Source organism: Oryzias latipes, chromosome 10 (genome assembly GCF_002234675.1).
Source record: "Oryzias latipes chromosome 10, ASM223467v1".
Taxonomy (NCBI): Eukaryota; Metazoa; Chordata; class Actinopteri; order Beloniformes; family Adrianichthyidae; genus Oryzias; species Oryzias latipes.
The window spans coordinates 17,268,081-17,286,489 of record NC_019868.2 but is presented as its reverse complement, the minus strand read 5'-3'; the positions used below and the strand labels follow the sequence as shown (position 1 = coordinate 17,286,489).

The following is an 18,409-nucleotide window of genomic DNA, read 5'->3' as shown; positions in this document are numbered from 1 at the left end:
GCTATCTTAGATGACCCCACCCTTACATTGACGTGTTATTCCTACCATGACAAAGGTGGATAAAGGTGGAAAGATTTCATGTAATCCATGGACACCAGTGAAGATCACAAATCATTGAAGAAAAAAGGTTCAGAGCACTGTCTAGTGGGTCTAGATGACCCAACTCCCAACGTTAAAGTGCCTAGGATAGCACAAGGGTTACCACAAGCTGAGCAAGCAACAAGCAATGAAACATTGACAACTAGTTGATCCTACACAAAGTTGTGATGAATGCAAGTCTGCAAGGACAAAGAATCAAAACACTCCCTAGCCAAAACGTAGGAAGTGAAAGTTTGTAAAGCTTGTTTATAGAAAAAATGGCATAAACAAAAATAAAAGAATCAGATAGATATACCAATAGCTATTTGTAGTACTGTTTTTTTAAGTGCAAATTTACTTAAGTAAAATGAAAAAGCATTGTTTGGGAAGTCATCTCAGGAGAACATTTTTGTCCCAATAAATAACTGAAGTAAATTTAACTATGTAAGCTGTAATTTATACCTGGTCAAAAAGCATCTTAGGAAAAAAAAGAAATAAATGAAGGTTCCCGTAAAGTCTCATTAACCAGTTATACAGACTGGTTGACTGCAGTTGTTGCTTACAGGATGGCATCAAGAGTTTTGTTTATTCACACAAGGGTTTTGACTTTTCCACAAGGGACTAGACTCATTTGGAGAGATTTTGTTTTAATAAACAAAAATGTCATTGAATGTTCTTTGGTCTTTCACAGGTCTTCTTTGCATATTATTCAAACTGTCCTGTCTCATTTTGCTCTTTGAAAAACAGTTACAATAGTGCCAAAACTCAAACACAGACATTACAGTCAGCGGCTGAAACCATGTTGAGCACTCACGGATCACTGCTTATTGATGGACCATCTGTGCATTTGTCTTAACAATAATCTTCAACGGGACAAGACTAACAAAATGACACATGGACAGATTTCCTGGTAAACAGCAAGTGACTGAGCCAGCTATAAATCTGTAAAGTGAAGTGTTAAGTCCTGAATTTTGTCTGTTCTATCTTATTCACCCAGACACACACACACACACGCACGCACACACACACACACACACACAGGGGAAAAGCAGCAGACAGGGAAAGAGGATGGACGGTAGACAGGAACAGTGTGATAAAATCCGAGACACAAACATTCACAAAACAGCATAATACCACAAGGCACTGGTACAAATCATCCACACCTCAACACATCCTGGTTTCATGTCTTTCTGGGTGATTACCTCATAATATATGGCAAAGAGTCACTGCAGCTCCTCTGCTTCACAGCAACACTGGCCTGTGTGGAGTGCTGAAGGTGCCAGGGGAAATGTGTGAATGTGGATGTGTGCAATGGATTCAATCCTCATGAGCACAACTAGAGAAAAGCGAGAGAAAGGTGTAAAAAACAAGATGTAAGGAAGACGAGTTTCTTTCATTTTAATCTTTAAGCCTAAATATCAGAAATAAAGTTTGTTACAGTTAAGGTCGGAAAGACGAAGACAAACATGGATCCATTGGATCTACAATGTCTCCGAATGGAGCAGAGCAGGGAGCTTGCGGCCTGCCTTAGTAGCCTCTTTGTGACAACTACAAACTTTTTTAAGTGGCGCTTTTTTGTCTCCTCTTGAATCACAACAGTTTGAATAAAGAAATACTCAGAAATGCAAATGTAATCTTTATTTTCTTCAAATATGTCCTCCATCATGAGAAAACTACCACAAGGACATGTGAAAAACACCAAAAAACGCCATTTTCATCTGAGTGGGTTATTAAAAGCTGACAGACACAAGCGGTAAACAGTCTCTAATGACATTACAACTTCTTTATATCTTACTGCGTTACAGAAATAGAGGCCGCCTTTCTCATCCTGGCAGCGGCTTTTAGCCCACTGGTTTAGATAAAATAACACAAGAGTGTAAGGGTCATTAGTCACAATGAAGGACTCTATTAAGCAGCAGTGCACTGAGCTAAATTCACAAGCACACAAACACATGCTCTCACACCCTGAGGTGCAGACAGAGCACAGGGAAGCATGTGTATGTTTGTGTGCATAAATGGGTCAAAAGTGTGTCTCTTTTTGTGCCACTTTAACTTAACTTCAGGGGCATTTCCGAGATTTAAAAGAAACAAGCCATGCTCTCTCTCTCAGCTTCATGTTAGAAGATGAAATTGGGAGGAAAAAGCATAAAAACACAGCTACTGAAGGGATAATTCTCAGAGAGAGTGCCTGTTTTGTATTAATAAAAAAACTATAAAAGCTTTGAAAGCATTCTGACTTCATAAACTGATTGTTTGTGCGTTTTAACTAAATCACAATACAGCAGGTGCAGGAACGTCCCGCTTTCAGCAGGCTCTCAGTTGAGTGTACAATGCAGGAAACTTTTCTATCACCTTGTCACAGCACTCGAGCCCTGAGCCAAAAATTTCCCAAGTTATGGCTGTGGCCAAGGCTCGTGACTTCACTTTGGCAGTAATAACCTGTCAAATGTTTCACATTAGGAAATGTTAAAGCCTACATACACACTTGACAAAGCTGACAGATGCTGACAAGCCACTGCTTGCCGTCACAGGCCCTAAATGAGGAGCTAACGGTGGGGATGTGACAGAGATGTGGCTGTGTTTGGCTTGCCATGGCACACACTGCTTACTGGTAACTAGCTGTTGGGGTGGGGGGTGGGGGGCAGACAAGTGACAGGCATAATGAAAAAAGAGGACAGTTGATTATTTTTATTTAAATAAAGACATATTTTAAAGATTTAAACTACCTGGAATGCATTTATTTTAAATGTTTTGACAAAAGTGGCTTAGTTTGAGTACAGTTGTATGAAACTGTATGGCAGCATGTGTGCAGCTGTGATCTTCTGACAAATCTCTCTAATAAGCATTTCAAAATCTGCTATTTTTGATAGCAAAATAATATTTCTCACCAGTTCTCCAATAATTACACGCAAGCAATGTAATTATCCCAAATCAGATTCACTGACCTAAAATCAATCCAGAAAATCTTTATCCAAAAATTCAACCAGTTTGACTCAGAGATAAATTCCTGGGTACTGAACAGTGCAGGTAAAGTTTTCCACATTCATTGTATTTCTTCAAGATAATCAAGTGTAAATTAAACATGTTTACACACAAACAAGTAAATAAGAATTTGTGGCAAATCCATTAACATCTAGTTTCATAAAGTTGCTATTTTTCCACATCAAAATAATACAAACAGAACATGTGTGGTCTAGTGTGGTGGCACTTGGTTGTTTTTACATTTTGGGTAAATACAAATTCAATCCAAACGGTATTTTCCAATATCAATATAATCCATTTTTTTTCATTTTTAAATAATTTTATAATGCTTTCGGTCTATTCAATTTCCTACTTGCCTTAGACAGATCAATCTGGTTGAATCATAGAAATATAAATAAATTCCTTGATTAAGTTAATTAATAGATACACACACATGCACAATAGATATGCATATTGTATCAAAACTTGTGTTTATTCCTCTGGGTTTTTGCTGCTTTCATATATAAAAATAATCCTTGCCACGCACATGATGAACAGTCTCTGTCTTTATTAGAAAATCCCAGGTAGGTTGATATAATGAACATTTAAAAAAAGGGACCAAACATTCTCATTACATTTTTTAAAAATCTGGAACTATAGAAGCAATTGGATTGTTGTTTTTTATCCTTTTTGTTTAACTAAAAAAATGTTATTCAGACGTTGTTGGTCGTTGCTTCACATTTTTTCCGTTTTTTCCATTTGTTGGACAGTTTGTATAATTTTTTTTTCTTGTTAGGACATTAAGAAACAATTGTCGTTATGTGTCTTGATTTAAAATCTTGGAGTTTTCTCATGCCGGTGGACAACAGAAGCTCCCATCAGCCTTCTCAACCTGCTGCTCCTGGCTGCACAATGATGACATCAGGCGGTGTGAAAGCAGCCATTAGTTCCACCTCATCACTGAGGGACAAATATAGCTACACAAGGCTTTCATCAGACAGAGAAGAAGACAGCTGAAGTGAGGGGGTAGAGAAGGAAACCCAGCCAGATGATGATACACACTCACCTCCTTCTCCTCCATCATTGGTTTCCACTTCTCGCGCTCCTGCAATCTCATCAGTAATGAGTCGTTCAACACACTGAACGCCTAGAAATGTCGCCTATATGGTCAGATTCAGATTAATACTAATGTATTTTTAAAGGCACTTAGGGCCATAATTTGTTTGTCAGATGTGGAAAAGGCTTGTGCTTTCTTTGCAGACAGACTGTCATTGCTTGTGCTGCTTAATGAAAACTGCAATTGTCAAAACACAAGGATTTTTCCTTTTGTTCTGTTCCAAATAAAAAGGTCTGTTTCCTGAAAAAAAAAAGAAAAAAAAGAAGAAGAAGTCATGCCTGCCACAGATTACATTATTTCTTGTGGACTCATCCACAGGTTTTTTAGAACAAATGAGTTAGGGATTATTTCTTTGGCTTTTTGTGGTCTAACTACTCTGTCCATGATTAAATTCTTGTTAGCGTCGATGTTTGCTGTGTGCATCTGAGGGTGTGTGTGTTACATATCAGCACAGGTGGCTGTGATGTAGGAGAAGACACCTGGCTGCCTTTTGAATGACAGGTGGTGAAGTCACTGCAGGGCACATCTGCAGGGTGGAGGGAGGGACAGAGGTTTTCTTTTTTTGGTTTCTCCATCTCCTACCCTTTGATATTTTAGAGTGTGGCTGTGGACGCTCTGATGTGATCATGGAGAGGTTTTTGCCTCCACTTCTTTATGGTAATCTAGAGAGAATATCAAATCTGAAATGGAGAAATGCCCCAAATGTCTAGAAAACGTGAATAAAAGCGTGTGTGCCGTTTGGTTGTGATGAGCCACTAAGACACATCCTCCTATAGCTCTCACCTTTAATCTGGGCGGCTGGTGGTTTTTCTGAAGTCGTAAACTGCAGCCTCGAAATCCACCCTCACTCCTTTGATCTAAGGAAAGAAAGTCAGAAAATTGTTGGTTTTTGAGAAAAAGAGTCAAGAAACTTTATCTGCATGGTAAGTCACACTGATTCACAATCTAAATACCTTAATTGTTATTTTTGTTTGAATGGTTGCGGCTCAGGCATTAAGGTTCTGCGTAGTGCTGACACAAACATCTAACGTGTGTTTACACATCACACAGCTCACATCTCTCTGATGAAATAACTGAAAAATCTAAGAAGCGTCATCGCATCTATTTCTTCAGCTTCACAAACTCCTTTCAGGGTTTGCATATTATTTTCTGACTCACCGATAGAAAGGAAAACAACTCAAGCCCACTCACTAGCCTAGACACATGAAGACTTACAAGGGTCTGTTTGCATTTCAGAGCCGCCCAGGTGCTTTTTGTAAAGCTGTAGAGTACTTGATGCTGAGTTGAAGAGGTGTCATATTTGGAGGTATTTAAGCATGCACTGTTTTGTTTCCTGTTCAAAGCCATGTACTTCAAAATAAAGCGTGGCTTATTAAGTAGCTGAACTTACCAGGACACCTGTAGATTTTCGAGGAAGTTATATGTCAAAAATCTGTTATGTGTGCTGAAAATCTTTTCAAAGGTGCCTGTGATTTGCTCCTGTGTGTTGTGAGTTTTGAAAAGGTAAACCAAAGAAATGGAAGACGCATTTGTGACAAGCTGTGATGCGCCTGCGTGGCTTTTGCATCAGAAAATATCTGGAGGCTGCAGACTATAGTTTGTTCGGATCTAGCTTAAAGTTTTTTTGTTTTTTTTTAACTCGACTCCTGTTTCAATCTGAGATATGCCGAGCACGACTTCTGAACACGTGTGGAAATGCTGCAATCTACTTGAAATGTTCTTGAATGAAGAATGGAAGTCGAGCAGTTTATATGTAACCCATTTATCCCCAAAAGTGCAACAGGTGTTTGGTGCAAGAGCCAGAAAAGCAGAAAGAACCTGATGATTGTCCCTATTCTCCTGTTTGGCAAGATAAAAAAAACTCATCCCAGGGAGGCCGTGTGAGGCACTGAACAAGACATCAATGGAGCATATTCAAAAGACACTTGAGAGCAGTCCTACTGTCACATTCCTGTGATAAAGTCTAGAATTCCAGTCTTCCAGCATGCATGTTTCCATGGAGGCAATCCTCCAGTGTTGTTGCTCCTGTGGATAATCTGCATGTCTTCATAAAAGATTGGGAGAGGACCAACAGGGCTTAAACCGGGTTTTGGGTCAACCTACCAAGCAGTGGGTCCTCCCCCGTGAACTGGGAGATGTCAAAGGGTGAGGGCATAGAGAATGGATGGCTGGCGGCCCCAGAGTCCCTCGTTCCTGCTCTCTAACTTGCTCACATTAAAGAGATCTCTAATCACTGCAGGGACTTGGCCAATGATGTGCTTATCAAACGGCATATTTCAAAAAGGCATCTTAAAAGGCCCGAGGGCGAAGAGGCAATAAGAGCACATTTGTATGTGGATGAAAGGAAAAAAGTGTAGACAGACCTTGCATCAGAATACAGCAGGGGAAGATCATTAGCATCTCCAGCAAAATATGCACTACGAGAGAGGGAGAGAGAGGTACAGTCGATGTGGAGGAGAGAGGTGGGAAGGGGATGGTGAGATTTGTAAGAAAGAATAGCTCTTTTTGCAATTTTTTTTATTTATTTTTTTTACACAGCCCCCAAAAAGAATACATGAACAAATAGATTTTTGAACAAAGGCTGAGCTGTTAAAGAGGAAGTCCACCAGGGGGGTGTGGTGACTCCACTGTGGGTTGCAACACAGCGAAAGCTCGGTGCATCTGCTCCCATAGGTCCTCTTCCACACCTCCTTTAACAGGACATACCAACTGGGTGAGCTTTGATGGACACGGAAAAGCCTCAAATTAATGAAACCTTCGATAATGTGTCTCAGGGGTGTAACGATTGATTGACTTAATCAATGAATCAATTTATATTCCTTCAATCCAACCAGATCGATCTGTCTAAGGGAAGTTGTCAATCAAATAATTTTATGAACTTTATAAAACTAAATGTGAATGGATTTGCCATTAATTCGTGTTTGCTTGTAGACATATTTATTTAAACCTGATTATCTTACAAGAAATAAAAGGAATCTGGAAAGCTTCACCTGCTCTGTTCAGAACCAGGTAATTACAGTATCTCTGAGTCGCACTGGTTGAATTTTTGGTTAACCCTTGTGCTATCTTAGATGACCCCACCCTTACATTGACGTGTTATTCCTACCATGACAAAGGTGGATAAAGGCAGAAAGATTTCATGTAATCCATGGACACCAGTGAAGATCACAAATCATTGAAGAAAAAAGGTTCTGAGCACTGTCTAGTGGGTCTATATGACCCAACTCCCAATGTTAAAGTGCCTAGGATAGCACAAGGGTTAAAGATGTCCTGGATCCATTTTAAATAATTGAATCAGATCAGATCACATAACTAAAAAAGAAACCAACATCGACTATGAATCATGTGGTCAAATATAAATTATGATACGAAGGGAATTGTTGTTAAATTGAATCGTTACACCCTTTATGATCGTGATTGTGGACAGTGACAAAGTATACAGCCTCATGTGCAAAACACATTTCTGAACTTAAAAAATAATGCTGAGTGAAGCACAATATGTGCTTTTTATTGTAATACTTTTTTTTTTCTAAAATTGCCACAACAGGGGAATGTTTTGATGCTAAATCTGCTGAGACTCTTTGCTTGCTGCCACAAATATACCATAAACAATGACAGGACATGACGGATTCTTTTGGTTTCAAGCCGCATGAGGAATCTAGAGATTTTCCCTAAAAAAAGGGGAAAACAGTGCACATCTGAGTGAGGAACATCATATTTTAAACATCAAGATGATTTATCTAACCTCAGTGCTGATTTGTGTTTGTGTGATGCAAGCACTATATCTTGTGTCTGCATTTCAAATATTTATAAAAGAGCAGCAGTGGTGTAGGTGGCATACAAGAAAATTATACCTTACCCTTTTTTTTTTCCATCTTTAGCTGCATTATCTAAGGTGCGCTTTTCAGCAGTGCCAGCAGGTCTGCTTCACAGGATCTCTAAGCAAGGAACACAAGAACAAAGACAAACAATACTATGCATTTCATTGAGGTATTGTATTCACAGATGCAACTATGCTGGGTTATAATAGAGTGTGTCTATGGGCAATCATAAATACTGCAACCAGATGGCTGCATACACACATACTCATCCTCAGCAACTCATCAGACCCGCTTTGGAAATTTGGGATCTGGAGACCAATTACCTTAATTATTCTTCCTTTCTCTTCCATCACTCTCATCCACATGCTGTCTGAGTTTTATTTTAGCTGTGTTTGCATTGTTGGGTGTTTTGGTTTGAGCGTTTCACAACACAAAATTGCACCAAATTCAGAGAAGAGGGTTTATGTCTACAGCGGTCGAAAAAAAAGAGGGTCTGCTTCATTTTTGTGCTCAATCAGAGCAAGAAACTCCTGAACAAAAGTAAAGGGAAGAGACTCTGGGAAACTGTTTAAATCCATCAGTTCAACACTTAAGCGCTACAGCTCGATCATCGAGAAGTGACAGCATCGGCATCTCAACTATTTGTGTAAAAGAAGGCAGGTGTTGTGCATTTCCCCTAAAATAATTCCTATTATTTTTTGCCGTGTCACTGCAGAAAAATTACTCTAATTGTTTTAATTTATCAGTTAAAGGATGAAATCCAAACTGAAATGAGAAATCATGAAATATCTTCAAAAGCATATTTGATTTGATTCTAATCGCATGTGCTTACAGGCATGGGAATAATAATAATAATTGGAAAAAAGAGATTAGAAGCAAGAGAAGAGACTGAAACCGTCTCCATCAAATCGAGTTGTCCACACTCCCTTTGAATTTCAAAATAGGTTTCTGTGATGCGACACTTTGATATTAACGCACTTAAAAAACATGATAATGGAATGCATGAAAATTATGCTTTTTGTAATGGGCCTGAAGTAAAAGAAGAAAAACAGTTCACCATGTGTATGTATTGATTTTTTTATTTATATTTTTATTTCTGGGAGGATATCTTGTACACCAAATATCCCATTGGCAGTTAAGCGCATTCAATGTGTTTAGAAGCCAGAAACAGTTACTTGTCTTAACAAACACAAATACAAAATAAAGATAACCACAAAATAATGGACTGCATGTATATAACATACAAAAGAATTCCATGCCTACTCAGTAGGTAACTTCAACATTCCAGCTTTTGAAGATGTGGATATTTACACTTTTTTTGTTTTTTACAAAAATAGACTTTATAGATTTTTCTCCTTTTTTTGCTTACATTCTGTGAAAATGAAGCGGTGCCCACACAGCTTGTCCCTTCTCCTCCCGCTGTACGTCTTACATTCTGTAACAAAAATATTCCCTCAACCCTTAAGGCGAGATGCAGCGCATCCTCTGTCGCGCTCAGCCGAGCCACAACATCAGCAAGGCTTCACAAAAGGCACCAAATAACGCAAGCGTTTGTCTCAGTTAGTTCATTTTTTTCCCTTATTTTTTTGTTTTTTTTTTGTCATTGATCTGTTTTTTCTCCATAAGTGATATGTCACCTGTGAGAAAGAGATGGTACCTGTGGAGGATATTTACAAACAGAAACAAACATCACTCTTACTCATGCTTGAATACTTAAGTGCTTCTTTTTTCTTAAAAACAATGTCAAATCACAGCATCATCACTACGTAATAGAGAAAGTATGTAGAAAATATGGCCCTGTTCACTTCAAATAATACATTTCAAATATGCAAATAACTGTCACATCAGTGGTACCAAAGAAAAATGAAAACAAAACATGGCACATGTACAATTATACATATATGATAGCTTATGTGTATCATTCAATGTCTTTTGTATGAGTGCCTGCGAGGGTGGAGGTGCTTCAGCACCAACAGCAGTCTCTATTGTGTACCTAACAGCACAGACCCGCCAGTGCCGTTTTCCCTCTATTTCTAGAGTCCTTAACGTTTTTGAAGTGCTGCATCTGTTTTTAACAGAGAATATCCCTTTTCATTTTGTGCTGTCTTTGCCCTGTCCTTGACTTAAGTCTTTGTTTCTCTCTCACTGCAAAGTGAGCAGAAAAGTGCTTTTTGGAGGAGGAAACATAGTCCTTGTCCATGCTGATGTCTTTCCCCTCAAAAAAACCGGGATGAAAGGAGAAGTGTGCGGGGACTCTGAAAAGTTCCTCTCTCTGCTGTTACTTAGCAGATCTCGATTGTCCTCGGGGAAAGGGTGGTCTGCATGTCTGAAAGTGGGGTTGGGACCGGTGAGCTGTAGATGGTGGATGCAACCGAGGAAGGAAAGGAAGAGCCGACTTGCGACTGATAGGTGTTTGACATGGAGGCTGAAGGGTAGGTGGTAGCAACGGAAGGAGATGGGTAGGAAGTGTGAACAGGGGAGGAGTAGCAGGAGGCGACTGGAGATGGATAGGAAGACACCGGGGATGGATAAGAGGTGATTGGCGAGGGGTAGCTGGAGGCAGGTGAGGCAGCTGATGCTGGCGCTGCTGTCACAGCCACGGCTGCTGCTTTTTCTGCCTTCTTGTCCTTCTGCCGTAGGTGGATCTTTGTGTGCCTTTTCCTCTCGTCGCTGCGGGCAAACTTGCGCCCGCAGATCTCGCAGGCGAATGGCTTCTCTCCGGTGTGAGTGCGGATGTGTGTTGTCAGGTGGTCGCTGCGGCTGAAGTTCCGCATGCAGATGCGACACTGGAAGGGCTTCTGACCTGTGTGGATGCGGATGTGACGTGTCAGCTCATCAGACCGGGAAAAGCGCCTGTCGCAGGTCTCCACGGGGCATGCATAGGGCCTTTCATGTGGGGGTGTCTTGCTTGGTCGGGTGGGGTACTTTCGCATACGGCTGGGTTTAATTAGCTGCGACTGATAGACACCTTTTAAGTCCTGGGAACCAGTCTGGGTGGCAAATGCTTTGATGGTGGACAGAGGAGTGAGGGAGGGTTGATTGGACTGATTCTGGAAGGGCTTCTGGTCTGGAGGCACTAGGCTGATCTCTCCCTGCTGCTGGGGGAAGAGGTAATCGGGGATCATGGGGACGGGGAAGCTGCCGCAGGTCTTCCCATTGGGGTATGCTGGGGGCGGGTACTGCACTCCTCCAGCTGAGGCGGGAAAGCTCTGGCTCTGGTCCGGGAAGATATCAGAGTTGGGACTAGAATATGTTGGAGCGGCCGAGTAGATTGGGTTGGGCTCACTGTGGTGAATTGAGGAGCTGAGGCTGGAGCCCTGAGTTGAAGAGGAGGTAGAACAGGAGGAAGTGGAGGAGGATGGAGTGGACGAGGAGGAAGATGAGGTGGTCTGCGAGGCAGTTGAGACAGAGCTGGAACTGGGGGGGATGTTTCCCATCAGACCACTGAACAGACCCAAGATGGGCTCTGCCCACAGGCTGTTGCTGCAGCTGGTGGCAGGTTCAAATGTGAAACGGCCAGTGTAAGAAATGGGGGGCAGCCTTTGGGTGGGATAAGTCTGCTCCACATTTGGCTTTTCACAGTTGAAGGGAATATCAGGTAACGTATCTGCAAGGAGCACATAGAAAGAACAAACATTAATTAAAACTGTCAATATCTGAAAAACAAAGGTGGAGGGGGATTCTGCCAAAACAGCGGACAGCATGTCATCCCCTCCTCCGTTACAGATCAACCGAACGATAGTAACTCTCTGATGTGACAGTTTCAGCTCCCAGACATCTGCATCTCCACAAGCTGCTGCGTGAGCTTTCTAGGGTCCGATTTTCAGCCTGCCTGCACTTTCTCGATCTTTCTTTCATTTTTTGCCTGTTTTCCACAAGCACACATGCAAACACACACAGAGCCCATCAGAGCTAGAGGCAATTGATTACTGAAACTGCAGCTCAGCTAGTTTTTGGATTGCAATTTAAATTGAGCAGGAGTGTCTGGTAGAAAAAGACAACTGAGCTGCATTTAAGCAATTTAAATTAATCAGGTAAAGAAAAATCATGAATTTTCTTGAATATTCATTAATATATTTTCTTACAATATGCATTCCTTTTGTCAATGAAAGTCCAAGGGTTTCATTGTAGATACAAAGACTTTAATAGTAACCATTGCTCTTATTATTTTTGTTTCTTCTTGCTACAGATCATTATGCAGGGAAACACTTTTAAAGTTAGTTATTTGACTCCTTGTTGCACAGCAGATGAGATGTAAACTTTAGCTTTGTATGAACCACACAGCAGGAAGACCAAAAAAGTTGTGCTCTTACCTCCAGTAAGGTGGTCGTACGGCTCTCCGGGTTCACCGGAGCCAAAGCCTGCACCTTCGGGTGCGGAGGCGGTGAGAAAGGGGGTCCCCCCAGAGCTGAGCATCATCACCTCTTCCAGCTTGGGGTAGTTATCCAAGGGGGAGTGAGGGAAGCTCAGAGGCTCTGAGATCTGCAGGGCTGGCAGGATCATCTCGGTCTTGGTTGCAGCCATCCTCTGCTGGTGCTGAAGCTGCGCTGGTGCTGGGCGGCTGGCAGTGTGCTAGCAGAGTAGTGCCTCGCAGGTGGAGGAGATCTCTTCTTTCAGCTCAGAAACCGCTGAACACTTCTTCTCCACTCCGTGGAAAACCAGTTCTCCAGTGGCCCTGTTGTTTTCCTTTTCCTCTCAGGTGAGAAAAATAAAAAAAAAATCCACTTGTCTTCTTAGAAAAATGCAGATTTCTCCTTAAAACTCATTCCAATCAAAACTAATCAATAGATTAATCTCGATTAATTTACTTCTCCAATCAGGTTTTGACCGTCTTGGACAGAGGATGTTATGAACTGAGTTTTGACTTGCAGTGTGATATTTCTTCAGTTGTGTGTTTGCTTGCCTCTCTCTGCTCTAACAGTTGCTCTTGTGGGCTCTCAGAGCTCTCTCTTCGCTGCGAGGTTTCCCTGCTCCTTATATACCCTCTTGCGTGACGTAGATATCCATATTTGGAGCAGAGGAAGCCCATATTTAGGCAGTGCAGCGGAGGACACATGACGGCCCGGGGGGAAATAGAGAAGAGAGGATTTATATGAAGCGCTCACGGTAACGCGAGGGAAAACAGCCACCGTCCCGAATCAATGCGTCTTCGTGGCGCAGCGGCTCCGCCGGACAGCGCCATCATTCTTGCACTCTCCCGGTCGCCTCGTAGATTAGATTTGGATTTCCCATCTGTGTAGCAGGCTGCGCCGGTGCCGGAAAGCCGTGCCTTATAAGGACTTACATGACTACATAAGGACTGATTCCGGTGGTTTACCATTTCCCTGCCCTTATTTGGAACATCCTGAGGCAGCGCCGATCGCTGTTTGGCAGTGAATGAAGCTGAGTGCAAATCATGTCCAGCGATCACAATAACTAATGCAGACAACAGTCTTTTTGTGGGAAACATATGCTCAACTGCAGACTAACGGCTGTATGCTGCTTTTGTGGAGAAAATATACATTTAATCTAAAAGACTTAAGAAGTAAACCCCTTCTTAATAAGATAATTCTTTCATTATTGGAAAGTTTAAGATTTAAAAATCCTCATTTATGCGTTTGGACTTAGTTAATTAGCCACCCTTTATACAAGTGAATTGAACTGCAGTTTGGAAGGCTGAAAACTAAAGCATAATGTGTGAACTCATCTTTTGATTGTGCAAACTCTGCAGGGTGTGGAGGCAAACTTCTTCCAAATTAACTTTCCGTCTGCCTCGTGTCATTGATTAATGCGCGCAAATAGCTGACGGGGTGCCGGGCGATCGGTCTAATTGAGGGGTGTCCCCCGCTCAATATTAGCGGAATCTCTCTGCCACTCAGCGGCCTAATGGGCCGCATTAGGAACGCAGCGCGCAGCTGCCAGGACGCCTGCGGGATACCGATGCGCCCCCCTCCCCGGGCTGCTACAGTTTCAGCTTGCACACCAGCACTCCTCGGTGGAGGCTGACGAGAAATCAATGTGTTTCCCTTTTGTTGCTGACTGGATCTATAGGCGAGCGACTTCATTGGGAATAATCGAGGAGACTACGAGGAGTCCCTGGAAAGTGATGGTATGTGTTTGAATTAGTCCCTCGTTTCTAATAGTCTTGTTTGCTGACCCTTTAGACAAGTGTCTGTGCATAATGGCAGATTTTGAGTCTACAGGGTGGGAAAGGTGCACACACATCTCACAAATAATTATTTCAACCAGTATTATTAACAGACAGTTTAGTTTTACTGGACTGCACACCCCTCACAGGCCTTCTGTTACGGGTGTAATCGACTTAATCAATGAATGAAACCTACGATCAAACCAGATCGGTCTGAGACAAGTTGTTAATCCAATCGACCTGTTATTGTTTCAAAATAAAACAAATTGATTATAATCAACCATCGGCCCATTTTCTTAACCCGCTTCATTCCTGTCAGTGTCACAGCAGGGCGGCCAGACCTGGTTACTGTTGGGTGAGAGTGGGGTGCAACTAGACAGGTTGCAAGCCTGTTACAGGGCCACACACTCCCGTCAGAACACACTCAATCATAGTGGAAATTCTGAGTAAAGAATTAACTTATGTTTTTGGACTGTGGGGGGAAGCAGGGTAAATCGACCAAGTGTCATCACAGGAGACAACACACATGTGATGACAGTAAAACACAGATCAAGCCGTCTTTACAGTCCATTGTGTGGAAACACTTTGAATTTAGCAGAGACATGTGACCGTAGAATGTTCTAATAATGTTCCCTTTGGATTATTTTGATTTGGAAAAACAACAACTTTATGAAGCTAAAATTTAAATGGATTTGCCATTTATTCTTGTTTACTTGTTTTTTGTGCACGCATTTAATGTACTCTTGAGTATCTTGCAAGAAATACAACGAATCTTGAAAACTTCACCTGCACTTTTCAGTACCAGGTATTTATTTCTGAGTCAAACTGGTTGAATTTTTGGCTAAAGATATCCTAGATTGATTATAGATCAGTGAATCGGATCGTTCAAAATGAAACAATATCGACTATGAATTGCATCGTCAACCACAAAATATGATATGAATCGAATCGTTGGTAAAATGAATTGCTACACCCCTGCACATTATATTTGCCTCCAGCCAATAGTTTTAAAAGCCTGACAGCAAAGTGATGTCGTATATTGTATACCGAAGTAGAGGCTTCTCCACAAAACCCCACATAGCCCTGGGGCAAAGGAAGCAGCTTTCTTATTGAAAGGTTATTCATATAGTAACCATACGTTTTTATATGGTCACATTTGCTAAATCTTTGACAAGATTCTGTCAACTATAAACTTTTTTATTTTATTTTATTAAAGAAGATTGAACTTCAGTGATAATACTTTTTAAATGAGGGGGTTGGGGGGATGTGATGATGAGGAGTTAATAAAAAATGGCTGTGTCTTTGGGGTGAGTTGATGAACAAAATCTAAACTCCTGTCTGCATCCGCTTCTGTTGCCATGCATCAGTTTCCAGGTTTGATCACATTTCTGGCAAAGCAAAGAAGAAAAAGTCGCAGGCACAGATGAGAAAACTCATCATTTGATGACAATGTAATAAAATCAGGTTAGGGAAAACTCAGAAAAGTAATAAAGTAATGAAGATGATAAACAGTTCACAGTTTGGGCCTCCCCTCCTCTTTGATGCATGGAGAGGGTGGAAGCCAGAAGCAGTAAGAGCAGGAGGAGAATTAGTCTGTGAGTGTATGCATATTGTTATGATTTTTGTGCATTGTTGTGTGCATGTGTGTGTTTGAACCAGCGAGTCTCCCATTGCTTCCTACTCAAAACCAGCCAGAGAAGTCCTTGTCTAATAAAGCTCCAATGCAAAAAAAAGGCTTTTCCATTACCTATGCAGTCGCCATGCCTCTTTCCAACACTCCCTGAATAAGTATTTGTAAATGTTTAATTATATCTAATATAAAAAAGAGGAATTAGACTAACTAAGCAAACAGAAATGAAGAGAAAATAGAAAAAACAGGAAGGAGCTGCAACAAGATGGGAAGAGAGGACAGAAATAAAGTGGTGTAGATGTCGAAGATTCGGTTCAGAAAAAGACCAGAGGAAGGTGGGAAGGAAGGCTGAAAGTCATAGAAAATGGATTGACGGAAAGAGAATCCTCACACCCACGTAAAGTATGTGGGAGCTGGAGCTTTGTGTCTGCATTTGTCAGCAGGTAATATGCCAAGCAGTCAGTCAGACAGACAGGAGGGACATGCAGCCAAGCGCTCCTGCTCCTCCTTCAACACCTCCACACCTGCCCATACAGAGCAGTGGTGAATCCCTCCCCATTAGCATACAGGTGCACTCAGCTTGGTGAGCTCCCATGATGGGCGGAGCTAGATGTAAGAGTGACAGTTACACATGCCTGGCTGTTACATAATGTAGCAGGGGCAAAGTGAAGGAAGAATGATGAAAATACCACCAATAAAAAGCTCCAGCTGTATATAGATTATGACAAGAATTAAATTTGGCAGACACTTGTCAGGGCCTGGATTTGTAACTGCGAGAGCTGATAATTACATGGGAAAGACTGACATTGAGTATTTGCGCAGCGTTATATAGTGACATGATATGAAGCTGTTTGCTAAATGTCACTTTCTCCCACTTTTTAAAATGATGCCAGCAGGAGTGTGCGACCTGACCTTTTGCATGAAGTGTGAGAAGCGTCTGGGAACAGATGAACAGGCAGAAGAGGGATGAAATGTTTCTGAAACTTAAATGAAACAACTTGTTCTCACTCCTCAATCTTCACATATGACAACCCGGTTAAGATGTTGCTATACTAAGTGTTGAAAGGCTCTTTAAACTATCAAAATAAAATGTGTTTTGAAGGGACAGTTCTTAAAGAGATGCCCGTTTTATCCCCTAATCTGTGTTTTTACCAAACCCCTAGAGTGTAAAATAAAATTGAAAAATCTTAAAATAAGATTTTAAGCAGTTCATTCACTTAGTCTATACAAAATATACAACATTTATTTCAGCCTTTCTGTGTTAACTGAAATTCTGTTTTAATTTTTTACATACATACTGTATGCATATATAGTACAATATGTAGTGAAATGTATTGCATGACTGTCCAACAGAGTACAGGCCTAAGAGCAGAGAGTATTTTTAAAAAAAAGAAAATAATTGCCTTTCTTTCCACTCTTTTTCCATGTAGTGGCAGAACTGATAAGCATGTTTTTGTTTTTTGATGCAGCAGCACTCACACTCAGCTGATCCCCACATTCAGAACATTCTCTGTTTGCTTTGCATAAATGCAAACCACCTTTTTCTTCCTACTGAGACTGGTTTGGACCAAAGAAAACTGGAGCCAGCTCAGTTCACCTGGTAACCACTGGGTGGCTGGTCACCTTTCAGCAAAATTCATAATAGTCCAACTTCCCCACAAAGGTCCTGTGAGGGTCTTCCCCACAAAGAAGTGACCCTGTAACAGGGTCAATTCACTAAACTTCATTTTAATTGGCTGGGAAGGCAAAACTCCATATTACACATGAACAAACATTGGTGAAAACTGGTGTACTAGTGAAACTACACTGAGGCTGATGTGCTTGGCCTTAGGTAATTAACGCTATGATGGGGCTAGGGGGGATTACAGAGGAGAGGCATCTACTCTAGTGTCTCCTTTGTTTCCCTTTACAGAGCCATCGAATTGCAGGCCTGTAGGGGTTCCACCTGGAGGGCCGAACCCTTCACCACTCAGACTGATAAAGCCACTAGGATGAGCGACAAAATGCTTCAAGGAAGATTCAAGTCTAGTTGGCACGACTCAACTTCAAGATGACATTACCTGGATGAACGAAACCCTTCATTGACTCTTATTAATGAAAGAGAAAAGCAACACTTGAACAACACAACAAGTTATTTAAAAGCATATTAGACCAACTCCAAGCGAAAGCTGAGAGCCAGGGTTCTACCAAGTCCCGACATGGAGTTTAGCAGTCAGAATGGAGGAAAACTTCCCTTCAGACATGAATAGGAATTCATGTCTGAAGGGAAGTTTTCCTCCATTCTGACTGCTAAACTGTGTGGCATCTCCGTTTCATCATCATACTTTTTGGCTCAGTTTACAGAAATCAAAGACAGTCTATGACAGCACAATGTAAAAAGATTACAGCACACCACCTGTTTCTGTTCTGAGACAACCCCCCCCCCCCCCCCCATGCCTCTTGGCACAGGAATCTAACAATGCTTCTGTGGTATGCAGGCCAAGTGAATGCTGCATGTTATTGAAAATTAAAAAGTCCAGCAACGTTTAAAAGCGTACGCTCTTTTAAGTGCCCCCCATCCAGGGTGACCGGGACTGGATATATATCAAATTACAAAAAAAATAGAAGCATTGTGTAGCTGCTCTTTCCACTAGCCACTTTGATACAGCAGTCAAATCAAAACTTACCCCACACTG

General features: G+C 41.5%; 1 protein-coding gene across 1 annotated transcript; it reads right to left on the bottom strand.

The window, feature by feature from the left end:
* Positions 1 to 10,259: 10,259 nt before the first annotated feature.
* egr1 (early growth response 1) lies at positions 10,260 to 12,501 on the bottom strand. Its single transcript, NM_001146145.1, has 2 exons — positions 12,291 to 12,501; positions 10,260 to 11,584 (listed from the first exon to the last, which is right to left on the bottom strand). Exons 1-2 carry the CDS (start codon positions 12,499 to 12,501, stop codon positions 10,260 to 10,262), a joined length of 1,536 nt encoding a protein of 511 aa, NP_001139617.1.
* Between the last annotated feature and the right edge of the window lie 5,908 nt (positions 12,502 to 18,409).